We start from the raw sequence: 27192 nt of genomic DNA, 5'->3' as shown, positions 1-27192 counted from the left end.
TCTGGTGAGAAAACACAGCATCTCTCCTGACTGCTGCAGGCTTCTGCTCCAAGCAAGCAAGAGAGTGGGTGGTATTCAGTCTAGAGCAATACTTCAAGCTTTTTGGTAAATAACACATCACAACTTTTGCATTAATTTGTAGCATATGCCAACATGCATTTTATTCTCTCTGCTTGAGAGTCAAAATCTCCACGTCCTGAATAAAAATGTCATTATGAAGTCTGGTTAAGCTATCTAGTTATTTAACGGAAGCAATCCAGTGGGATATTCAGTATCTACGCATAATAATCTGTTTCAAGTCATAATTAGATGCTTGGGAGTTTTTTTTTTTGAAACTACTTTTAATATAACTTTTCTGATGTAGAAACTTTGTATACTGGAACACTAAAGATTAATTTCACTTACGATTTAAAATATACCTCTTTATGAAGCTGTAGATATGGTGTCTACACAGATAAGTAGCTGCTTGCTCCATGCATTTTGATGTACTAATGCTTTAGGAATTATGATTATGCTTTCATATGACGAATCATCCTTTAGTAATTACTTTTACAGAATAGATTTCAACATACTTTTCATACAGTCTTTGTCCTCTCATGAACACCTTCACCTCATTGTCCAGTGGAAATGTCCCATCATCTTTTCTGAAGCGGTAGAACAGTTTGACATCCTTGAATTCTTTATGTTCATCACAGACTGAAACATAAAATAATTAAATAAAAACCCAATCACATACATGTTAAGGAGCTGAGGATCCATTTACCAGGTACCGCTGCTGAACTTCAAAGCAAGCACATACAGAGTCTAACCCCCTGTATTTCTGAGCATACAACTTTGCTCTGTTCTAATAACCAATGAAAGGCTGGAGAAAACTTTCAGACAGGTAACCAAATTTCAAGATGAGGGAGATAAGCGTTCGTCAGTTTTGTGAGTATTGCTGCAAAAATAAAGAACAAAAAACCATCCATCTGCTACATACTCAGAACACCTTTTGCTGAAAACAGTCTGTTGGCTTCTTTGTTTAAAAGGCCGCCAGGGTAGAATGCCCAATAATTTAAGGTTTGTCAAACTTCTTTAAACTTATTAGTATCAGTTAGCAATGCTGTAGGAAACCTGAGACTCGCTAAAGAAATAGTTAAAATCAAAGCCTTCTCCCTCTTCGAATTGTCTCAATTGCTCTGTCATGCCAGCTAGCAAATGGTAGGTACAATAAGGAGCACACTGGGAAATGCCAAATTAGGTTTGTAAGACAGCAGCTGATGATGGGCTCTTGTAAACGCAGAACAGAGGCCCATCAAGGGCATAAACTGATGGGAGCCATCCCAAACAAGCTGCTCCTAACAGAGTTGTCAGCCTATATACATGAGGTACATTCTGCACCACAGAAGCAGAAACTGGTACCTCTTTCACTTGATACGGGAGCTGAAGCATCCTGCAGAACCTGATTGAACATCCCTGAATTTACCCACCCTAGCTCACTTTCTAAAGTAGTTTATTAGAGTGCAATATATGAAAATTTTCAAGAAACAGCTGTTCCATGTGTAATATATACACACACATATATATGAAATTCATGTGGAAGCTACAATGTGCAATTGTATCCTGTGGTAGAAAACACTTTGAGGTTGTTAGAGCTTTAAACAAGCATTCAGCAATAAAGCCTCTATTGCTCAATTAAATTAAGTCACTCAGGCATCCACGCAAGTCTTCACTGACATTTTCTCAATAGAGGATTAAGTAGTCAGATTTGAATACCCTATAATTACTTTATTCTTTAACTATCTACCATGAGTTCCAGTTTCCATAACTACACAGAATTTTCATTTAATAGCCAAGCAGAAGCTGTAGAAGTGGCAGTCATTCAATACATGCATTTCTGACTCTAATTAAGGTGTTGTTAATGTACTGCAGATAGCAGCAGCATTGCTGCACGTACAATGACCTCTGCATAAAGTCAACATTTGTTTGTTCATAGTCACTCGGTTTTCTCTTAAAAAAGAAACAAACAGTACATTTGCCTTTTTGATATGGGTAATACTATAGGCTTGAAATCGAGGCCTTGGGTCTTCTTTGCTTGCGTGCTTTCCAGCCTTTCTGTGCCCCAAAAGGCAACTAAATGCTACCATTGAATTGGAAGTCTCCTTTTCATCAGCATAAATTGTTATTCAAGAAGCTGAAAGGAACAGATCTCAAATAGACAACAAGTTTAGGAGAAAATTAATCAGGGCGCAGCCGGACTGCTAACTTCTTGCAGCTGTACCAGCACTAATGTTTGTGCAGCTGGTGTGAGGGACAGGGCCAGGGAACTAATCCACGTGAGAAAAATGATCTTTTTTCTGCTGGCTGATTTTTCAGATGGGTTTTTCAGCTGGAGAACTGTGCTGTTAGGAGCAGGAAAGTGAGGGCAGCAGGTAGAGGGGGGGCACAATCCAGCTGGGGCTGCTCTGGAGGCAGGGAAGCAGCATCACAGTCTCCAGTATCTTACCCTGCTACCTTGGGTCACTCCACACCTCTTCAGCCTCTCATGTCCTTCAGGGCACAGGGGACCTTGCACATCAGCACAGTCCAAGGGAGGTGCTCCATTTCTGGCAGGGAAAGAATCCTACCTGTCCTATACTCGGCTGAAGAGCAGGAGTGGGATTTCCCTTCGTTTCACAAACACTCAATAAAATTTAGCTTAGAACTTTTTAGCACCTGATATTGCACTCACCATGGTGGATGATGCTGTGATCCAGTAATTTCTGCACCAGTTTAATGGCTGTCTCTCTGTCAGAGGCCTCTTTGTGGTCAATCAGCCAGTCGATCAGCTCTTTGGCGACGAAGCAGTTGGGGTACGTTTTGAGGTGGTGCCGCCGATCTTTAATGACCTTTTCTTCATGCAGTCGGAGCCTGGGGGTCAAATCACCTTGTGAGTATTATTTGCAAAGAGCCTTTGTAACGAGAAAGACTGGGACAAGAGCGGAGCAGCACCCAAGCCCTGCTCAAAGGATGGGCTTTGAAGGTGTTGGGTAGAATAGGAAGAGGCCTGGCCACACCTCCACTGCTGGCATCTCACAACCAGGAAACCCACAGCAACCATTTGTTACAACTTTAAACCCCATAATTGAAAAAACTTGTTTTCTGCTCAGTGGAAAAGTTTAAAAACTGAAGAACAGAACAGCATACTAAATCCATTAAAATACTTCCTGTAGGTCAATTAAACTGGCAATAATTTGGAATTAATTTTCCCACATTACCTCTAATACGTTCCATGTTACTCCTTTATTTTATAGTATCACTGCTGTAGATTCTTTTTTCTTTTTTATCTCATTCATTTTTTCAGATGTAGTTTTTCCCTTGGTTGGGTAACTACATTTTGCCTCCAGCTGCACAACAAGAATAGCATTTATGATTTAAAATTCAGGTGTGAAGCTGTTCCAACACAACGCTATCTGTCATTAAAAAGCTGCCTCCTGCTTCAAATCAAGAACTGATTTGTCACTTGGGGACCTGTTGGCAAATGCTCTCTAGCTGCAAAATCTTCCCCGTTATCTTGAAAGCAAGCTGGCTGGCTGTTTTTGAGATGTTTGGATCAGAATGCTAGATCCTGATTAGAGTAATACCTTGTTAATAAAGGTTCTGGGTTTCTGTATCTTTATTTTTAGTAATTTTTTTCTAAATAAACAAAATAAGCAACATTACCAATAAATTAATTGATAGAGGTTTCTAAAGTTTTAAGTTTTATGCTTTCTTGTTCCATTTTAATGAATTATATCAGAAAATCTTTTTGTAGTGCCATGCCTATACCCCAGTTCTGAGGAAAGCACAGAAACCACAATGCTTGGGCTCCTGTCACAAACAGAAACATTGCTGTTCATTTCCAAGTGGCCAGGATCCCACCTTGTAAACACTCTCACTGACTTCAAAGAGTCCTGAGTAATGCTACAATAATTGTAGGGGGTACAAGGGTGATAACACAGAAGAGTGTTAACATGAGCCTCAAGAAGCACAGAGCAATTTTCCTCTCAATGTGATTCCAGTATGAAACAATAATTTCTCTCTAGAATCAAAAAAAGGGAAAATATTTGGCAGAAATCAGTGAAGAAAGTAATATTAGGGCATTAGACAAGGCTTACATAGGCATCTACCTAAAAATAGTAGCGAAGCAATGTTTCTGTTCTGCAGTATTTAGCCTTGAACGACACTGGAATGGCCAATCTGTGATGTTAATTCAAAACCAGGTTTGCAAACATCATTAAAAAATCTAAGAGTTTTATATTAAAAATACTGATAAATCAGATTAGTATTCTGTAAAGAAATGCTGGTTAATATCCCACGCATTGTGAAATTCTCTGAGCTAAAATATCTTTGCTTATAGCACATTTTCCAGATGTGCTCTAACAGCTGTTGCCATGCTCAGAAAGAAAAGCCGACACAGTTTTAATTATAGAACATGCAATTATCAGTATGTCTGATGGAGATTCACAATTAAAATACATTCCAGGTTCTGTTAATGTTCATCCAGTCTCATGTCACACAATAATCTGCAAGAACAAAATTATAAAAAGAGTGTATAACACATACACAGATAGCTCAACCCAGCTTTGTGTAAGTCTAAATGGCTGTAGTTCATCTGATACAAGAGGGAAAGCACCTTCTTTGTCCACATGTTGCACAGGAGTGTAACAGTACTGGTCTGGCATTCCACAAACAAGTCAGTCAAGAGCCCTAGAAATGAGGATCTAGGTCTTCAATTCTGACTTCAGGCTTTCCTGCAGTTGGTGGGCTTATAAATATTTCAATTTCTCTGCCATGTCAAAAGACACAAGTTCCCACTACAATCTTTATACTCATTCAGACCATTCACTGAGTCTCTGTATATTCCTTTTTGCCTATATTCATAAAACTCATAGAAATGTCATAATCTTAATTACTTCCACCCACTAGCTAAAGTGGATCCGAATTTGCTAAGAGGTTATAAAATCATTAAGTCAATGACAGCATGACCACATAAGCCTCAAGAAGCCTGAAAAAACAAATTCACCTACAATGGAAGTGGGAACCTTTGCTGTAGTCTATACCAATTGTATCCATACTGAATTATGGCCATGCTAATTTATTTGGAATAAAGAACAGAAGGGGAACAGGTTTTGTCCTTGGTGATGTATGCTGTTCTCTCTGTCAAGGCTCTCTCACCCCTACAAACCTGCTAAAAATCAAACTATGTGGAGGAGAAGTAGCTCAGTAAATTGGCACTGTACCCAGTGTAAACTACAAATACAGAAGCCTAAGGTAAAGTTATTGAGCATATATTGCAGTATACAAATCAAAAGTTTAGGCAGGAATTCAAAAAATGTGTCTGTGTTCATAAGTACTTATCAGGAGATAAATCAAATGGGTTAAAAAGGAATGAAATGCACCAGTGAATGCAATTATACTGGAGCCAATGCCCACATGAACTGGTAAATTCTTTATCCCCTGGCATTGGGAAACAGGCTTCTCGCTCAAAGTCCTTGATGTTTTTCCCTTTAAGTAACGTTAATCACTTCATGTCAGCTAGTCTACATGATGACTGGAAAAGACCTAACATCAAACATATTTCTCTCACTAGAAAAAGTTTTTCTCAAGAGCTGATTAGGAGAATTATCTGACTGACAAATCCTGACCAGCTTGAGAGGAGAAGGGGAGAAGAGGGCAAATAACAAAGGGTGATGGGGAAACACCTTGACTCAATAAGCCTTTGAAAAGTTGACCCTCTTTCTACAACTTAATAGCTGAACACCAGAAAATGATCTTGTGTACACCAGTACATCATCCATACATAATTCCATGTATCAGTCAAGACTACCTGCCAGATTTTGCACATGGGGCCACAGTCTGCCCTACCTGGAGAAAACAATACGAGATCGAAAGCATTTGAGCAATTGCCTGTGAACTGTAACAGGCATATGCAACCCTTCAATATTTACAAACTGATATCCATGACTCTTAGTCATGCTTACAACAAAGACAGGCTGTATTTGCAAGCATGCATGCCAGAACAGTTTCCTGGGGGCTTGTCTAAACAGGAGTTGCTCCTAATTAGCAACATGTAGGGACTCTTGCTCCAAACAGAAGTGCCTTCCTCCTGGATAGCATGGAACGGGATAACCTGGAACACGCTGCTTCTGATTTGCAGTAAGTGTGTTCAGAGCTATCTGGAACAATGCTACTCGTTGAGAGGCATTTTCTTTGGTAACTGTCAGAAAAGTCAAGATAATGGAAACATCTAAATCTTTGCCTAGAAATGAAGGATCAAGCACTAACTTGGGACAAAACTGCTCTTGCAGCTACATGAAACTTGCATTTTGTTTCCAACCAACAGGAACATTTTTATTTCCACCAGGGACATTATACATTTTGAAGTTTCTTGCATCTTTTTCTGGACCAGTGGATAAGGACTTAAGAGACAGTGCCTGCACAAGAGTTTAGCTTTACTTTTAAACCCAGAGAAGGATAGCCTGCTGGATAAAGATAGTAATTATATCATTAACTGGATCACGGTTCAAATATCTCACCCAGCTATTTCCCTTTATTAAGTCTAGTAGTTTGGGCTTGGCTAACATAGATCTTCCAAAGCACTATCCAATCCTGATTTCTATGCATGAAAAGAACCCTAAAAACCTCCTGCTCTTCCTGGTAATTTTCTGAATAAATTATCTGCCATTTCCTAGTACATCCTATATAGTCCCTACATTTATCCTAGCAAGGCTCAGGAACAATGTGCAGAGAACAGGTTGGTGCCTGACACTCTAAATAGACAAGATGGTATGAAGACTTTCATATGGAGCTCCACTCATTCACCTCTTTCAACATTCCTGAAACAATCATACACACACATAAAGATGCATATATCATAGAATTGTAGAATGGTTTGGGTTGTGTTTTAGTTGTGGCCTTTAAAGGTCATCTGGTCCTACCCCCCTGCAATGAGCAGAGACATTTTCCACTATATCAAGTTGCTCAAAGCCCCTGCACCCTAAACTTGAATGTTTCCAGGGATGGGGCATCTATCACCCCTCTGGACACCTTGTTCCAGTATTTCACCACCCTCATCACAAAAAAATGCTTCCTTATATCTAATCTGAATCTACCATTTTTTAATTTAAACCATTACCCCTTACCGTATTGCAACAGGTCCTACTAAAAAGTAGGTCCACATCTTTCTTCTAAGCCCCCTTTAAGAATTGAAAGGCCACAATAAGGTCTTCCTGGAGCCTTCTCTTCCCCAGGCCGCTTTTCTGTTTTCACAAGAGGTACTCTATCCTTCTAATCATCTTCACGGTCCTTCTCTGGACTGACTACAACACGTCGATGTCTTTCCTGTGCTGAGGACCCCAGAGCTGGATACAGTACTCCAGGTGGGGTCTCACTAGAGCAGAGGGGCTGGATCCCCTCCCTTGACCCACTGACCACACTGCTTTTGATGCAGCCCAGAATACGATTGGCTTTCTGGGTTGCAATCACACATTACAGAGTCACAGAATCACAGAATATGACAAGTTGGAAGGGACCCACAAGGATTATCAAGTCCAACCCTTAGACCATCCCCAAGAGTCACATCATTGTCTTGTCATGTCCATCTTTTCATCCACCATCACCCCAAGTCCTTCTCAGCAGGGCTGCTCTTGATTTGTTCATCCCACTGCCTGTACTGATACAGCAGGGGTTGCCCTGACCCAGGCATACACCTTGCACTTGGCCTCGTTGAACCTTATTAGGCTCCCATGGATCCACTTCTCAAGCTTATCCAGGTGCCTCTGGATGGCATTCTGTCCCTCAAGTGTGTCATTCATTCCTCTCAGCTTGGTGTCATCTGCAACTTGCTGAGGGTGCACTTGATACCACTGTCTATGTCACTGATGATGATAATAAACTGTACTGCTCCCAGTATGGACCCCTGAGGGGTTCTTATCACCAGTGTCCATCTGGACATAGAGCCATTGACCACTACCCTCTGGATGTGACCCTCCAACAAACTCCTCATCAGCTGAACAGAACACTCATCAAATCCATCTCTCTCCAATTTAGAGAGAAAAATGTTGTGGTGGACTCTGTTGAAGGCCCTTAAAAAAACCAGATAAATGACATCTGCAACCCTTCCCCTGTCCACTGATGTAGTTATTCCATCACAGAAGGCCACCAGGTTGGTCAGGCAAGACTTGCCCTTTGTGAAGCCAAGCAACATATATATGGCTTGTGTATAAATATGTGTATGTGCGCATATGTATATATATGATATATAGAAATAAAACATATATATGCAAATGATATACAATATTTTCATGATGATATTTTGCAGTACATAATCATCTATACTATATTTCATATATATATCATCTATATCACAGAACACATCATTTAGAACAATTTTTTTTTTTAATGGAAGGACAAAACACCAGTGAAGAGATAATTTAAAATGGAAATTCTTAGCAGAATTTATTAATTATTGAACAATACACATTGATGCTGTAATTGGCCATGGCACAAAACATGTCCTCCCTCAGAGTGCTCAACTGCAGCTGATGAGTGCTAGCATGCTCATGGGTTACTGCTGTGTTACACTTTGGTTTCAGTGACTATCCCAGATGGAGCACTGCCAGTCAGCATTCGCTAAACTACTACAATTCTATCAAATTTGGTAAACTCTGAACAAAACCATATTAGAACCCTTGAAAATTAACAGTGATATGCAAGGAGGCAAAGCAGTGTAAGTGGTTTCTGCCACCCTCGAATTCTTTCACAAGTTTCCTGTATTTGGAACTTCTGCAAGAGAAGGATTTACTTATTTCCAAGAAAAACAAGTCACAATATCCTTAGGGAGAAACATATATGGACAGAAAAAATATCCTGACAAAGATGAGGACAATTCATGGTGGCTAAAGAACATGGGGTTTTCACACCTCTTCTCAAGGGTTATCAGAGGTGTGGCACTGGCAGGTAGAATTGCCCCTTTCTGTTGGAAATAGAACAGTTTTGTATCTGCCCAGAGGTCACAAAGTTTGGCTGTTTTCTGAACATAAGCATATGACCCGTCTACAGCACAGCAGACAGGCATCTTACAAAAGATGGCATTTTCCAAAGTGTCTCAGTGACTTAGAAGCATAAGTCCCATAGAAATTTAAACCTCACAAGTCAGTTGCAGACCCAATTAATTACAAAATAAATGAGCATAAAGCAGCATTTCTGTATATACACAGACGCAGGAAAATACAGAACTACTTGAAATGTCCTTTACACTAAAATTTTGCTACTGCACTGTCAGCAAAAAAATAAAATAGGTCATGAGGATATGAACTTTTTACACAGAGGAGATCATGAAGGTACTCTGTGAATGTAGTGTGTGTTGCTGGGACAAGCATTTCCAGCTGGGCTTGCCAAGTCTCAGCTGAAGTGTCAGCATTTCACTGCTGAATGTTCCTCTTTCTATGCTTCAGCTCTGCAATCACTTAGTTTTGTTACTTGATATTCACAGGAGCTAGAATACCCTTTAAAACATGGGGTCATACTGGAAATAGGATGAAAATATTTCTGTGTCAGTAACTGTGGCAGAGAAGGAATTCTAACATCTCAAATGGAGTTAGAGAGGTTGTCTTCAAAGCAGCTCCTGATATCAGTTCTCATCACTGTGTTTATCTCCACTTTTTTTGCCCACAGCCATGTAGTCAATGTGAAGAGATGCCAGCACACAGAACCAGACAGAAAGACTTCAGGTAAACCATCTCTGGGTGCACTGCAGAGGAAATCCTAAAGCTTTCAAAGAAGTGATGGTTCACCAGTGCCCCCGTGGCTTTAAATAAAACACTGTGGCTGCCTCTTTAATGAGGTCTTTTTTTATGCGTTCAGAAAGTACTAAGGTCACTAATCCTGCAACCAAGCATGCACAGGGACATCTCCAGTACTCATAATATTTTAGTAATACCGTTAGGGATCAAAGCAAACTCCGGGGAACAGACACAGTCATGGCTCAGGGTCTGGGATGAAATCAAAATGATGTGTCTCGGAGACACTCTTTCAGCCCATAAATTCAGGCCAGAAATTCAGAGCCACAGGCTCCCTTTCAGTACTCCAGACTGAAGAGGAAATTATATCTGTGTGTTTGTAATAATCTGTCATAAAACTAGAGACCCTTTGTAAAAGCAACGGAAGCTATGAAGTGGCTGATCCCCCTGCCTGCCAAGCCATTTCACTTGCATTTCACTTTTAAGTAAATTGTGTACAAACATGAATAATATACATCTATTTGCCCATGCGCTTGAACCTTGAGAGCTTCTGGCTTGCTGCAAAGTATAAAACTGTGTTTTACAAAGATGAAAACACAGAATACAGGCAAGTTATTATTTCACCTGCCTCTAGTCATAAGGAAAGTGGAAGTCTGCCTGTCTCACTCCAGCTGTTTGCTTTCTGGGCTGAAGCTGTCAGAACTCAGCAACTCACAGTTCTCCTTCTCTACAGAGAAGTCAAATATAACTGTGCTTCTCACTCATGTATAGATGAGCTGGGATGCACCATGGGATGACGTATGCAGGTCCAAGTCTATGTGATACTACTGTGTGGATCCCCAAAAGAACTGATGGATTCTCCACTGAAGAGCAAGCTGTCTTTGCTCATATCCATCAACTACATTTTCTCCACATTAATTTTCTGTGTCTCCATTGCAAGGATATTCTTAGGCTTACTAAATCAATAATAATTTTCTCAAGGACGTCTTCCCAAATCTAAACTGAAGACTTCTACCATAAACCACTAAAATTTCAAAGTGCAGACCAGAAACCATAGGAGAACTGTTGCTATAGACATCCCTTGGCTGGATTGACAGGGTAGCCATAAGCCCAGCACCTCTTGTAGACTTATGCTAAAATATCTCTCAATAAATGAACTCTTTTATGGATAGCAAACTTAGGAAAGAGCAGTGTAGGTCTGAAGGGAGGCCAGTGAAAATCAATGAAATTTTTGTCAGGGAATGCAGACCTGTTATCTCAGTAACATGGTTGGAAGAGGAGAACTTTCCTTTGAAATGCTAAATGGGCTAAACAGGGCAAATACAGGCCAAAGAGCACAAGCCCTACTGTTACAGCTATTGCTGCTAGCACTGCCATTCAGGAACTTGGAGAGACAGACCGGGATCTGGGGAATAGGATGCTGAACTACAGGTCTGCATCACTGGTGTCAAGAAGAGGGGCTGCAGCAAGGACACAAGGGGCTGTGAGTACCAGAAAGCCCTGCTGTGTGAAAACTCCTCTCTTGGATGCACCTTGTACCCCAAGGAGGTAGGGAAGCCAAAAGAAGCTACAGGCTGAGGTCCCTTATGCAGCAAGGCTGACATCTCTTCTACACTTATCCAGAGGGAAAAGCTGAGTACGACCTTGGTCACTTGCAGTGTGTGCAGCAAGTTTCAGACAGCCTGAGAAACAAGGAGGTCTTTTCACCTACCCATCTCTCCAGCACATCTGGGAAGAGCAAACCTGTAATGCCCAGAAAGCACCACAGTACTGAACAGGTCTGCAGTACAAACAGCAAAAGGGGGTGTTATCTGCCAGAGATAACCCAAGAAATCCATGGGAGAAGTGAAATCAGTCAAGTGCCTAATCTCAAGTGCAGTTTGGTATTTCTCCCACCCTGTCAATAAGTGACAAATAGTTTTGCTGGGACATTATATGGCTTCGGGTAATCTCGGAGCTCAAAGTCCTTCCAGGCATGGCTGCTCTCAACCTGAGAGCTGCATACATGCAGGAGATCTTCTCCCTGATATTTTATGCTTCTCAGAGGAGCACCAACTGTTTGGACTTCTTTCAGCAGTCCTTGGCAACCCTGCTTAAAGCAAAAAAAATCTGCCTTCATCATTAATAATGCTTCATACTGCAGTAATATCCCAACTGCTTTTACCAAGTGTTTTCCATCGCTACACAAAACTCTTATCCAAATACTGTGCTGTGTAATCATGAATGACATCAAGCACAGAGAGCCAGTACCTGACAGGTAATAAAAGGAGTAATAAAATACTTAGTGTTATGTACTATTGTCAACAAACACAATTTTATATTGAGGCTATAACTAAAGGACTTTTTACTCATTTCCCACAAATATGTAGGTTCACCTTAAAATGAATGTAGATGCAATACTATTTCAATATACAGTAGGCTGTATTAAACCATCAAACTTTGTTTATCTCTTTCCATTCTAAATTAATATCTTCATTTTTTTCATCTTTAGTATAACTGCATTACTGGAATTTATTTTTATTTTGAAGGAAGCTGTGATAGCTTTAAGTGGAAAAGTACTCACTAAAAAAAGGCATTCTGCATTGAATTTCTTTTTTTAAAAAATCTTACAGCATTTGGGCACAGATTCATTTTTTTTTACCTCCTACAGCTGGCATTACCACAATATGCAGGATGTTACACCAACAGAAGACATGATGCAAGAGAGTTCTTTTCACTGTCTTCCAGAAGTCGTTGAAATCCAGTGGTTGACCACTAAACTGCAAAATAAAACTGGAACTGATTCAAATTTTTAAACACCTAAAGTAAGTGTTCCATTTGACTGGAATACCTAGAGGTGATGAAATTGTGCATAAATAGACTATAAAATGTAAGGCTCTGCACTAATAACAAAATGCTTTGCTGAAAACTGGGAACTCAGAGGCTGAAAGCAACAGAGAGTAAAAAACAGTTGAATATGCCGTAGTGAAACTTACACTGACTACAAGCTGAAAACAGGCAGAGACCATATAAAAACCAAAGTCAACCTTAGGTTGTATTAACTGAGATGTTTCCAGAAATGATGTGAAGTCCAGTTGCTCATGTCATTGTATATGATACTACAGAACATCATCTAAATATTGTGTTTTGTTTATGCCATGTCATTCCAGAACAATAAGCTCAAATAGATGCAATGATGTAGCACTACTCTAGTATGAGAAATGATGAGCCAGTCTCATGACCAGAGAGAAAAAGATACTGACTTGGGAGTCTGGCCTTATCTAGACAGAAAGTGAGAGGAACAGAATTGCTGTTGATAATCTTTCAGATGAGCTGAAAGAAGAGAGAAAGAAAAGCTATTTAAGAGATGCTGAGGGAATGTAAGAATTAGACAAAGTTCTGGAGAAAAATTTTCTAATTGTTACTTATGACAAGAACTGAAATGACTTTCAGAGGACTGTAATAAATATACTGAAGGATTAAGTGTTATATTATTCTGCAGAAGCCCTTCTAGTCTAATGTTTTATAATTACATGATTTACACTGCTATCTGCAAGCAACCTTGGGAATACTACAGGAAGAAAGAGTATCAGAGGCTGGCTTTTGAATACACCATACCAAGACTCACAGCCTTTCTAAAGTCCTGGTTCATGTCAGCTGCAAAAAACAAAAGTTCAAATGCTGCCTATATTAAAACATTGGCTGTTTATATTAAAGCTTTTATTAAAAGTACATATGCAGATATACATTCTTTGTCTGTTTGCCAAAGCTCAGGAGCTGTAGGTATAACGAGAGATGTCCACATTTCTGAGCATGCTTCCTTGCTTTTGCCATGGAGTGTTTCTTGTTTTTCATTTTTACTGTGCACACATGCAACAGTCCTTACGTGGCTGACTGGAAGGACAGGGATTAACTGGCCAGTCATTATCGTACAGTCGACACCAAACTAGGGGCACGTTTTCCTCCAACATATGAAGGAAATCCTACAATCCTTGAGACATACAACTGTGTCAAGACATGGCTGAGGATGCGCTGTGAGAAAACCCCATCAGCTGGATAGCAGCATGCAGAGAGGCCAAGGGTCCACTCTGCTTCCTTGCTAAATCAAAGTGTAGAAGCCAGGAGGAACTGCAATGGCAGAGGATCCCTCTGCCAGCTCCACAGCCCAGCTCTGCATTTCACCCTTGGCTGAAGTCTCTACATGTCTGCACCTCAGCTGGCTTTCCTGCCTCCACGTGCAACATCCACTCATCCTGTTGAGATCCAGATCACCAGGTTTGCAGGAACCTCCAGCCTCTAATCTGAGATCTTGTGAAGCTACCACAAAGAACCTGTCTACGTAGTCCTAGTCACCTTGGTCTTTTTAGCCTGGAATTTGTCTAATTTTATATAGTAGCATATGGTTTTATTTTATATATTGAAATAATATAGAGTATGCAATTATTAAAATGAAAAAATCAAAATAGGATAGAAGCCTAAATAGAATGATGTTACAGGCTTTTGGAGTTTCCCTAAGTTGCCTTGTTTGCTTAAGAAAAACATTGAGAGTAAAATATAAGCCAGTATGACCTTCACAGTCAGCTGGAGGCAACAAATCAGTGTAATCCTAATTAACATTCTGCTCATTTATACTTGTTCTTCTTAAAGAGTATCCTGTAACATCCAATAAGGTTTCACTGCAAATGCCAAACAAAAAAGAAGAAATAAATCACCATCTAGAGATGAAAAAATGAAAAATGTCTTGGAAATCTATTGATTGCCCCAGACTACACTGAATGAGTTCCAAATGCATCTATGCAAATGGTAACAATGATTTTACTCAACAGTTTTGCAACATAACACTACTGTATTCATTTTTTAAACATAGAAAGGATTGCTTTCTGACACAAGCATTTTAATGACAAATTAAACCTATCTGCTTTAAATCACTTTCTTTATCTAGGTCATACAAACACGTAACATGAAGAATTATGGCATATGAATTTAAGGGGATTATGTAATGGCATGAAGTTGCTCACTGGCTAAATTCTGGTAGGCTAATGAAGAACTTTATCATTAAGGAAAATGTATTAATAAAAATCCTAGTTAAATACTAATTCTATTTCAAAGATTTTCCTTTTGCAAAAATATAGCCTGGAGATGGTTTTGCTTGATTAGCTCAGCATTTTTCTACATCTCATATATGACATGAACAGATACACAGCTGTGGCACAACCACTCTTTATGAATAGTTCCTTCTGTCAGGATGCTATCAAGGATCTTGTCTTGTTTGATTAGGCCTTGTCAAACGCTCACAAGTAGATAAGCTTTGAAAAGATAAATATTACAGAAGCAATCTTCCTCTGCTCTTAAGATTAAATGGAAATTTTCCTTTAAAATAATAAATAAATCCACAAGGACCTCAAAGAAAATCTGTTGCTCTACTGAACATCTTGCTCCCATTGCTGGCCATATGTTTGCCATTTCTCTTTCTAGGTAAAATTCTCTCTCCAACATGCAGAAAGGTCAGTGAACAGGTATTTATGTACTCTGACAATAAATTCAAACTGTGACTTCTTACTGCTTTAATAACTCAGAACATGCACCCTGACCCTTATTCACCAAGTAATGGCGTCAGCTTTATGTACGCATCAGCCTAAGTAGAACGCTGCTGGATTTAGATTACAACAACATGGTTATGTTTACAACATACTCCAAACTTTGTCTCGGGCCTCAACTTGAATCCAAAACACATGTTGCACAGACAGTTAGAGATAGGCTTTAGATGGGTAACAGGACAAGAGGACCTGAGTGGTTCAGACTCAGATATTCACCTATCATCAGTATAAATGGCCCAACACTGTGTGTTAATTCGATTCATTTACTCAAGACAAGCCCTGACATCACCTGCCCTCAAGAAAGGCAAGATCTGTAGGAGCTTGGCTATGGTTGCTCTTCAGATGGTTTCAACAAGCATAGGTGGGCAGGCAGACCACAGGCGCTTCTTGTTGGAGCTGCCCAGACACATGGATACCAAAGCATGTGCCAAGGTTTAGTCCATTATTCACCCTGACTTTCAGAGCACAGTACAGTGCTAATTAGGTCTTAATTTGAACATAACCAAAATGAGCTTTATGAATGTTGAACTACAGAATCACAGAATCATAGAAATGTTTATCCTGGAAAATACTTTTAAGATCATTGAGTCCAACCCTTAACCAAGCACTGCCAAGTCCATTATTAAACCATGTCCCCAACTGCCACATCTACACATCTTTTAAATACCTCCAACAGTGGCAACTTTACTACTTCCTTGGGTAGCCCATCCCAATGATTGACAACATTTTCCATGAAGAAATTTTTCCCAATATCCAATCTAAACCTCCTCTGGTGCAACTTGAGGCCATTTCCTCTTGCCCTGTCACTTGTTACTTGAAAGAAGAGACTGACATTCACTTGGCTACAACCTCCTTTCAGGTAGTTGTATACAGTGATAAGGTCTCCTCTGAGCCTCCCCTTCTCCAGGATAAACAGGCTCCCTCAGCCTCTCCTCACAGGACTTGTGCTCCAGATCCTTTACCAGCTTCACTGCCCTTCTCTGGACATGCTCCAGCACCTCAATGTGCTCCTGGTAGTGAGGAGCCCAAAACTGGACACAGAATTTGAGGTGTGGCCTCACCATCACTGAGTACAGGGGGACAAACACTTCCCTACTGCTGTTTCTGATACAAGCCAGAATGCCCCCACAGCCTTCTTGGCACACTGCTGGCTCATGTTCAGCTGGCTGTCGACCAGCACCCCCAAGTCCTTCTCCAATGGGCAGTTTTCCAACCACTCATTTCCAAGCCTGCACTGCATGGGGTTGTTGTGACCAGAATGCAAGACCTGGCACTTGGGCCTTGTTGTGCCTCATAAAATTGGCCTCGGCCCATTGATCCAGCCTGATCAAATTCCTCTGTAGGGCCCTCCTACCCTCTGGCAGATCAATACTTCTGCCCAACTTGGTATCATTTGCAAACTGACTAAGGTTGCCCTCTATCCCCTTGTCCAGATTGTCCATAGAGATTTAGAAGATTTCAGTCCATATGTAAGTAAGCTGTGCATATATGAACTGCTGAAACTGCAAAAGGTTTGTGGTCACTAAAGACATGAAACCACTGATCAAATGGCCAACACCTTTCTGTGCCTTTTCCTACAGGTCTGTCACTCTCTGAGGTGAAATACTGATATTTTACATAAAGACGTGCTGTCTACAGTTTTTAGCCTGCAAGCAAAATTTCACAATTTCCAGTCCACGGGAACTTCTCCTTAGCCACTATATGTTAAAATAAGGTTTTCATTCCATGTTTATTGTGCTTCTCCTGAATAGTTTATGCAACCTTTTCTTCTTCCTCCTTTGGCCCAATAATGTGTTTCCCAAAAGTACTGTTGTTATTGGCCTCATGTAAACTCAGATGTTCCATATTCATCAGTAAAGAAAGCAGTGTACAAACATATTTCATGTGAATTTATGTAGGATATGCTGTTTCAGCTGGTGTTGATTTACAGATTCAACCACAAAAAAAGTCATATGAAGTTCTTAATGTATTAGATTGGAGCAGCTCTAGCCCCTCTGTAACCCAACAAAGTGAATGAAAGCAATTATCTTCCAACCACCCATATTTGATTCCTTACAGTAGGACCAAAGTACAGCACTTGGAAAAACCACCACTTTATAGAAAACTTAAATGACTGGATTTTCCCCCATTATGAAATATTTTTAAAGGACCTAGGCCTTGCAACATTGCGATAAAGCACAATAGCATACAGAGAAAGCGAAAATCCCATTGTTTTGTGTGTGCTGAAAGAAATGTTATTATTTTTAACAAGGTGGGATAATGGTTGGGTACATGCTTGATTTAATTACGACTTTGATTGCATCTGTAAAGGCAAGGGAATATATCTCATTAAATTCCAAATGGATTACAGGATGAGATGTGCCACTCCAAGGGAGGAATGTGTTAACATTTCAAACACTTTTTTCTCCCTCAACACGTGACTGAAAGCCCTCTTTCCACAAGCAAAGTTGGAGCTGCAGGACCATGCACAGGAACCTGTGCACACAAATGAACTCTGAAAGTGGTCCCTTTGTGCACAGCGTGAGAGGATCTGAGAGGGCTCAATCCATCTTTAGCAAAGCTGCGCAGGCAGTGAGAACAGAGGAGCAGGTGGCTGTCCCTGAGATTACTGTTCCTCATGTAATGCCAACACTACACAGCCAGCAGGATTTCTGGCACTGTGACCTACTGGCCTTCCAGCACGTATTACTCTGTACAATGTCTCCAATCTTTTCTCTATTCTCATCCTTCAGGGACTGATATAAACCCACCATGTCCTAACCATTTGTACTTTGGTTTCTGTCACCCAAGTTCTTAAGAAATTAATCTACAGATAACCTTACAGACACCTTGAAAAGCAATCTTTGTGGTTGGAAGAGTTGTGATGTTGGTATCTCATGAATCTCACATGATTTGGGGTGAAATCCTGGCCTAACTTAAGACAAGGGAGTCAGGCTATCACCTTCAAATCTTCCTAAAAATCTCAACTGAAATAGAGATATTTCAAAAGTTCTTAGACATTCATTTGGGAATGGATACATTTCTCATCCTTAAATTTGCTTGAAAAGCTGGACAATGTAAGAGTGATCAGTGGTACAAACTAACTTATCTAATTTTGCACTGAAGTAGTTAAGAGGCATTCTTAGAAGCCCTGCCATCAATTCCACAACCAGACAATAATAGCTGGTTATCAGCCAGTAACAAAAAGTTGATAATATCAGCCACCATAGTTTAAAGAAGACATCACACTATGCCTTCATGAAATATGCAATTGGAAGGGATCTCTAGAGGTCATCTGGTCCATCCTATACTGAAAGCATATCCAGTTAGTACAAGTTGCTCAGGGTCATGTCCAGGCAAGATTTTAATATTTCGGAGCTTCTCTGGGCCCCATTCTGATTTTTTACTTACCCTTATGGTGAATAATTCTTTCCAAATATCTAATTAGAAAGACCCTTGCAAACTTTGACTACTGCCTCTTGTACCATCCTTGTGCACCTCAGAAAAGACTCTCTCTCCTTTTGCCTATATCTTCTCATTTCAGTAGTCGCAACCAGCAGTAAGATCCCTCCAAGCCTTTTCTTCTCTAGGCTGAGCAGACCCAGCCCTCAGCAATTCCTTGTACATCACTTGCTCCAGCCCAACCTTACCCTGAGAGCCAGCCTTCCTTGGGGCTTGCTTCTTGTATGAAGACACCTTTTTCCTATCTATTTTAGAGAGTTGCATAATTTTGCATAAATTAAAGATAAATAAATAAATCTTATTAAAATAAGCATCTAATAAACTTTGCTTTATTTTTTCTGTTTGGTGGGCTTTTGAGAACACCCTTTCATTGCCTCATCTAACTAGAGATGCATAGTATGATACCAATGGCTCCTATTCTTCTCATCACAGAGATGTACTTATTAATCTCATTTAACCTCATCTATTTCTGCCATTTCCCAAGACACCTGAAAGGTTTGAGTTTGTCCAAATGCTACAAGTTTTGAAAATACTTTAATTGTCCAAGATAAGTCTTTAGGCTTCGAGACCCAAATCACTCTCAAAATGGTATTTGTACGATCTCTTTTGGGATTTGTACATGATAATGCTACTTTGAGCTTCTTCCCATCACAATCTCCCTCTGTCTGCACTGACCAAGCAACAACTTAGCAGTTGAAGCTAGGAATTACTCTTTCTACATCTCAGAAAAAATAAATTAATTTCAGCTAGAGGAAAGTATAAGTTAATTACATCCTGAGCATCAGGAAACAATTAACAGCTTTCTATTATATCACCCTGATTTCTAAGCTATGCAAACAATTATATGCTACTGCAGAAAAGGATGTATGATTATCAAGACAAGGATCTTTTCTGAAAAAAATGAAAGGAAATTTTTCTACCACTGACAATCAGCACTATAAATAATGCTTAGCTAATATCTTTTCAGAATTCATTTCCATTATTTGCGATGCTAGCTCTGAGTGATGTGTCGGCTGCGTATTGTCAGATTCTCCTTCCAAAGAGGATAAGCGTAAATAAATGTTGCACTCTGATTCCTCAGATAAGCACTCACAAATTCAGGTTCCTGTGAATATTTAGTAATACTCACTGGAATGAAATTAAAAATCATTGTTTTTACTAACCATATTGTAATCATGCCTTGCATTTGGTTTGCCTCTTGAATCAGAGCTGAGACTGGCTTGTGAAAACACAAAGGAACACACAGGCTTGCTTTAAGAAGCCCCAATGCTTTGAAGACATGAGCCACAATGTGAAGAGCAACGGATATGACACACAAAAACTTCTTTTCAACTGCCAATAAACTCATTTGGCCTGATATGCAAGAAAGTGGTGCAGACACAGAGCCAGCAGACTGTACAACAGCTCAGCTGAACACTAATGGAAACACTGTGGAAAACACCCATTTTGGCAACAGCACTTAGTGTGAGAAGCAAGGGAACAAACCCACACAAACCTCCACAATGCCAAGTCAAAGGCTACTGTGCTAAATGGCCTCTGTGTTACCGGGGGTGGGACAATCTTCTGAAACTAGGTACAGAATATAAGGCTTGTAAAGGATAAATATGATAGTGGCGTTTATCAGCAGAACAACTTCGGTCTCCGCAGATTCCTCACACAATGCCCCTTCCAGGACAGCTACACCTCTCCCCCAGAACAAGTTCTGTTCCACGCTCTCCTTCCCTACTATTTTCCACCTCAAGGCTTCTTCTATGCTGTCCTTGACAAACATCATCTTGGAGAGATAGTTGCCACAGCTCTTGATCAGAATAACAGTGTCCATCTCCCTGATTCCTTCTACTGCCTCCTCCTCTTCTGTCACATCAAATGCAGTATTACTGTACTTCACTCTCAAGCTCCCATCTTTGCTATCACCATCTCTTAGGCTTTTTCTGACCAGCCTTTAGTTACAATTTTGTAATTTGGTGTTTTATCTTCAAGTGAGCATCTCTGTGCTTGCTGCCTTAATACAAGAGGCACCCTCAAGGAAACAGCCACAGGGCTGTCTGGATGGAGTCACCCAAATCTCGCCCAGCATTGCTATGATCTCTACCAAACACCTGACATGTAAACAAGGGTCAGGCAGGGGAAGAATGGATGAAAGGGGTGAGAAGGGGCTCCTGGACTGGTAGAGCTGTACTTTAATATCAGAAATTGATTCCCTGAGAAGCCAATCTCACTGTGGGGTCCCCCAGTAAAAGGTGGGGTCTGTGGAGCTCCCCATCCCCTGACCCTAGGACAGCTGACCTCACCCCTTACACTGCCATTAGTGCTGGTTTGACACGACCGTGAGCTCAGACACTCACCAGCCAAGCAGCAGGATCCCCAGTCCAAAGGAATTGGGCTGCTCTTTTCTGCAGCAGCAGCAGCCAGACACATCAGCTCAACATCGCTGTAAAACCCACAGTATGACCTACCCCTGAGGCAGGTCAAAAAACTCTCATCTCCCTGCTAACTCCTGTGACACAGCTGCAGTAGCTCAGGTACTCACCTACACAATTGCAAGGAAATGGGGAATTACAGCCTTGTTATGTGAAAACCCACTTCTATATTCACTCTGAATTAGCAAGCCCAACCAGGAACACTTCACAATTATTCCAAACTTCACCTTTGGGATCTGAATGCATTTACTGGATTGAGGCACTGCTAAGACACAAACTATGAAGACTATAAAAGGCTGATAATTAGGTCGGGGTTGAATTCTGAAGTAGTGCTGTCACACTGGTAGCACTGGGATATGCTGGTCATACAAATTACATAGTAAAAATTTCAAAACATATGAAATGCCAGTATTTGTACCTCCATTCATGCACAATACCATGATAAGAGTGCAGAAGTAAAGGTAAAAGCCTTGAAAAAGAAAAAGCCTCGGCAAATTGCAAACTTAGTTTCTGTTCCTGTCAGGTAACAATATGTGCATTGGGCATCTAAACTCAACATGACTTTTATAGTCTGGCTTCTACTGGAGTCTGAAATTTTTAAATGGGAATCCAGCAACTTAAGCCCTGGAGGGATTGCCAAGCAAACTCAGCAGTGGGTTTGCTGCCACTATTCCCCTCTCCCTGTCCTTGACTTGTGTTTCTGCTGGCTCCTTCACTCCAGTGCTGGCACTGGTGTGACTTCATGCTGAATCTGTTTAGAAATTTAAATTTTTCTTATTTGGCTTCAGCTGCTTCAGTTCCCTGAACTTCTGATCCCAGATGAACACCAGTGCGAAGTGCAAGGGAAGAGATAAGAGCGGGGCAGAGGCAGCCTGCGGTTGGATCCGCTGTATCAGTAAACCACAGCCTTAAACTGTACATGCTTCAGTGACATGGGGGAAGCCAGCACCCACTTCTCCCCCTGTACTTCTTCAGAAAAAGCTTTTATGTGGTCATGTGGTAAACTGGTTTGTAAAACTGACCCAACTGAAATACCAGCCTTCCAAAAGCCCTGCTGATCACTCCCCCAATGTAGGTCACCATATAGTGATGGGTCCAGAGGTGCTTAAGCTAGTCCAATGAGGGGAAGGACAGGGATGGGAACCAGGAGGCAGAAGCACCTACTTAATTCCGGTGGTTTATACGTTAAAATTACTTAAAATATATGGTTTATATGTCTTGATCTTGCTTAAGGAAAAAAACCAACAACCCATGATTAACACATGAAGTGCATCCTTCCCTCAACAAATGTCAGTGGTTCTGCTGAGACTTGAAGCTTTGTAGTTTCTGTCTTTATTAACATTTAGAACCTCAACACAGTTCTTCAAGGACCAGCTACATAAACCAAACCTGATTACCTCTTGCTTCTTCCCCAACCTTTCATCCCCTTTGCCAGTTCTTCATCAGTTTAACCTCTTCCCACATAAGTATATTTTGGAGAGATGACTGGCCTTGAACGTATAAAAAAGGTATCTTTGAGTTAGCAAAAGGACTCACACAGGTCTGCTCTCCCAGGATGACAGAGGCAAGAGAATTAACAGAACCACAATACAAGAGTTATGAAAACAAAAAGCAGAAACTCAGGAGGACCTGGAGCCTCAGGATGGAATGTCTCTTTCTGAGAGCACACCCTAAGCCCAGAGCTACCACCAAGCCTGCACTCAGCGCCTGGAAACTTAGTGATAGGATGAAGAAGCCTATGTCAGGAACTTAGATGGACTGCAAATAGGGTAATATTTGCTGCTGTGACAACATCTTTCATTTTTTAAAGTTCTACATCACAGAAAGCACTGAAATTCTGTGAGTTTTACACTTCAAAAAGTACTGGAGTCTACAGATACAAGAAATACCTCAATTAAAATGAGATGTACTGATTCCTCCCTAGTCTTTGTCCATCTGTCCAATAGTGAAAACTGGTTGACCTTCCTCCTGGCTTCAGTCTGTTCTCTCACTTTACCGATGTGACTTTGGAGGGAGAAAAGTGTAGATCCTTTCCCGAACACAGTATCCAGAGCTCCCTACCCATCCCGGTACACACACTATCCTTTCTGCATCTCCACACTTGGGAGTTATTTTTCTCTGTGCTTTCCGGATGCCACTCTTGGGCTCAGTGTCTGACCTCCCAAACCAGAAATCCCAATCCTGACAGTTCCACTTTGGTGGCTTCACAAAGATCATCCCTCACCGCCCAGAACCCATCACTGCTGTAAGAAACCACTACCAACTTGAGCCAAGATTTGTGTTGCAAGGGCTTCATTCTTCTTCAGAACATACAGTGGCTACCCCTGTTGGGACCTGATAAATAGCTCAGATTCCAAGGCACTATTGCTACACAAATAGTAAATAATAATGGCAAGTGATAGGAGGACTTGTCTGTCATGGTGCCAGCCCAAGGCCGCTGCTCCCATAGAAGCAGGGATCATGAAGTAAATGCAAACCTAGACTGATTTTGGCATATTCATTCTGCCTTCCATGCATGACCATCAACATGGAAACAAGTTTCCTTCACTTCTTCATAGGCAGCTACTCTAACATAAAATGAATAAAAAATATTCTTGCATGTGCTACACACATCAGCTTGCCTTGCACTGCATCTTCATTTCTAAAAATGTTGAATAGCCATAATTTTACTGAAAAACATGAGAAATTGAGATTCTTGGATCAGGAATCATATATATTCATGGGACTTGTCATTAGAATTAGTACAAATGGGCAAGATTGAAACACGTGAGAGGGTGCATCAAGTATCAAAGATTCTAGAAAAAAATAACAAATTTCAAAAACACATGCTTTTTATAAAATTATAATAATTTATACTAATTAAAATATATAATTGAAAGTGTTGTGATAGGGTAGAGTTAGTGGGAAACCTTGATTTCAGAGCATTTAATTTTGAACCTTCACTTTGAAACCTTTTCTTTCAGTGTATCACTCTGATGGAACTTCACAGAGAAGACTGCCAACTTTTTGGTTACTTGAGTTTGGAAAACAAATTGATGAAAATTAAATTATTTGAACAGAGAATTCTGGAGCACTCTATTCCACAGAAATCTGATGATATAGTTTCCTGTGTTCTATCCACCCTGAAGAAGTCAGCAGACAAGGGCTTTCTCAAGTGAGACAATTGAAAACTACTTTTTTGAGGGCTAGTTTTGAATCCAATCAGTATCTCAGGGAATCTCAGTATTCCAGGGAAACGGAATCACTCGTGAAGAACTAAGGAGGTTGCAAGAAAAAGATGCATGGGGTACAAAAACATATCATCCCCTTAGGTGGAAGTACAATATTGGGTTGGCTCAGGCAGATTACAAAATCTCATCCTAATGAATTCTGTCTCTTCAAATGCCATAAACATTTGTTTAATATCTGAAGATCCATCAGGAGCTGATGAGAAGTGCCCTCTAGATAGCTGTATATCTCAAATCCTTAAGTTCCTTTTAGAGTCTAAGCTTACATTAGTGTTAACACACCTTCAAACACAGTGATAGCATTTAATAAATTATGTAACTCTACAGTTTATATAATTCTATATCATAGCAATACATTAACACTAAGGGCCTTTTGACATCGTTGCTCTAGAAACTGTTACTATTATGTACCCTGGGCTCTTTGAACCTTAGAGTGCCAATAAACTTTCAATCCTACCACCATGAAAAAAAGTTGACTATTTATTGCTCAGAGTAAAAAAAAAAGTTATGGATCTGTAGGTCCATGACTCTGAAAGTTATGCACTCCATTTTGTGTTCTTAAATTGATAATGTTATAGTGAAAACTGGTTTTGTCTTACAGCTTCAAAATTTGTAGCTGTTTACCACGTAAAACCTCTTTTGTAAGACAAAACTCATAAAAGAAACTGATAAAAAGGCAAACAAATTTCTGTTGAATCATATCTTGCCTTTTCTCTCTTTTGAAAGAATGAAAAATCTCTAAGAAACATGCTTCATATTTCCTCAAGCAGAAAGAAAGACCATGCTGAATTATAAGAACTATTCTATCAATATCATTGGCTCATCTAACAAGTCTCATAATTATTTACTCAACTATTTAACAGATGTGAATTGGGAAAGGTGTTGCTTCTTGTGAAAGCTGGCGATAAAGAGTCTGCAGAGACATTAAGCGTCATTCAAGTTACACATACTATAGAACTGCACTGTATTTACAATGGCAATTTCTGATTAAAAAAAAAGAAAAAAGAAAAAAAAGTCATTCTTTCAATATTGCTGTTTGGTCAACTGAAGGCTGAAGACCCCTGAATTATTAGGCACATTTTCTGCAAGAAATGTATCTCTTGGGAGATACACAAGATTTTGGTGACAAGCTGGCATCAAGAAACAATTAGCAGACGAGGAAGATTTCAGACACCCCTAACTTGTAAGACAGGCAGCCAGCATGTATATCAAAACATGCCCACTAAACTGCTTTTGGTTGCCAGAGGGCAAGATCAGCTCTAATCAAGTTAATACTCAAACCCAGCGAGAGATAACACTTTAATCCTTCTGCCAAACAGTGCTGAAACGGGCACAACCTGTTGCCTTCAACCAGGAGGGAAATGAGCTTGGAATTGCTCTGCTTCTGATAAAATTCTTATCAACTTCAGTAGTGTCGTTTTATGTTCTCGTTATTAAGCTTCTAACAATGACTATCCAAAGCACTAAGAATGTGACCCCTTTCTTCAGGCACTCCCAGTAAGGCCAAGGAAGCCCAGGGACATTCATTTCCCAGGGTTGTACCAGGCAGGGATTTGCAGGCAGGGATGTAGCAGGATGGAGGCTTCAAAGGGCTCTCCCTGTTCCAAGGAAGCTGAAAGCCCCATGATCCTCTCAAGCACAGCTTGCAGTTTCTTCAGGAGACAGTTCCATACTCATTACTTCCATCTCTTCCTCAAAAGAGAGTGCACCACTAAGCAGCTACAGGGTCTCTGAATCTGCAGCAGAACAGAGGAAGAGCTGGGTTTTTGGATGGTTGGAACTCTTAGGCAGCCAGAGCCCCCGCAGTTTGTCCTTGCAGGGTCATCAGTGCCTGCAAAGCCCACAGCCTGATCATGCCCACCCCAGCTCTCACCTTGCTCTTCCTACTTTCTCCATGGCAGCAGAAACTGCCAAAGGATCTGTTCTGATATGTCCCACTGAAAATTCAAAGGCTTGCCGGGACCCAAACGTCAGAAGTCCTCACTTTAAAAAAAATGTTTCTATTAACCAAAGGTAGAGTTATACATTTGCTCAGACAGCTGCTGTGTATAGAGGCAAAGGATACTATCGGATGGAAAAATTTAACATGTTAGATAAAATATACCACCCATGAACCAGTATTTACATCATAGCCTATGCCAGCAGCCAGCTTTCTGGGTGCCAGAGGGACAGGAACAAGGAGAAAGAAAAAACCTCTTTGGCCTCTTCCTCTCCCTCCCCTAACCAGTGTGCACTTGCCTGGGGAGGGGAAGGGGACACAGGGCTTCCATCCCCACCACCGGCATTGCCAGTGTGCAAAGCCAGGCTTGCCAAGGTGCGTCTCAAACAGTTTTAGCCCTCACTACATCAAGTCCTTGCCAGAGAGGGACAGATGTGCAAGAGGCCACAGGAATGAGAGCTATGAGGCAACGCATGAGGCTGGGGCGAGACGGGCAGTAGGAACTTTGTAAGGAATTTAAATTAAGCAGCTCTGGTAAGTATTTAGACACACGTGCTGTTTGGTCTAGTACAAGTGTGCTTTAAATACCTACATTTGGTTGGGTTTGTGTAACCTATGCTCACAGTTTCACTTTACACTTTTACTCCGAAGTTATGTATTCATCTTGCAGTATGCAACACTTGATCACATGCACTTTCACCCAAATACACACATAAGCACCTGTCTGTCTGCATCACTCCCGCTGGGGGCTAATCTTGCAGTTGTAAGCATCACCAAGAATAGAGTACAGTATGTTTCCTTGAGTGCATGTGTGTGCTGGTTTTCTATCATCTGTTTGCCTGCCCCAAA

At 40.6% G+C, this 27192-nt stretch overlaps 1 protein-coding gene across 1 annotated transcript in view; it reads right to left on the bottom strand.

The window, feature by feature from the left end:
- Positions 1-27192, bottom strand: part of DEPTOR (DEP domain containing MTOR interacting protein) — a 75243-nt gene that overhangs the window by 45644 nt on the left and 2407 nt on the right. Inside the window, exons 3-4 of the mRNA XM_027684468.1 lie at positions 2711-2889; positions 573-696 (exon numbers count right to left, since the gene is read on the bottom strand). Coding sequence (XP_027540269.1) covers positions 573-696; positions 2711-2889 — 303 coding nt within the window. The remainder of the gene's footprint in view (positions 1-572; positions 697-2710; positions 2890-27192) is intronic.

This window comes from Neopelma chrysocephalum, unplaced genomic scaffold, assembly GCF_003984885.1.
Source record: "Neopelma chrysocephalum unplaced genomic scaffold, ASM398488v2 Primary Assembly neopelma1_66, whole genome shotgun sequence".
Taxonomy (NCBI): domain Eukaryota; kingdom Metazoa; phylum Chordata; class Aves; order Passeriformes; family Pipridae; genus Neopelma; species Neopelma chrysocephalum.
The sequence above is the reverse complement of the archived record's forward strand: the minus strand, read 5'-3'. Positions and strand labels throughout refer to the sequence as shown.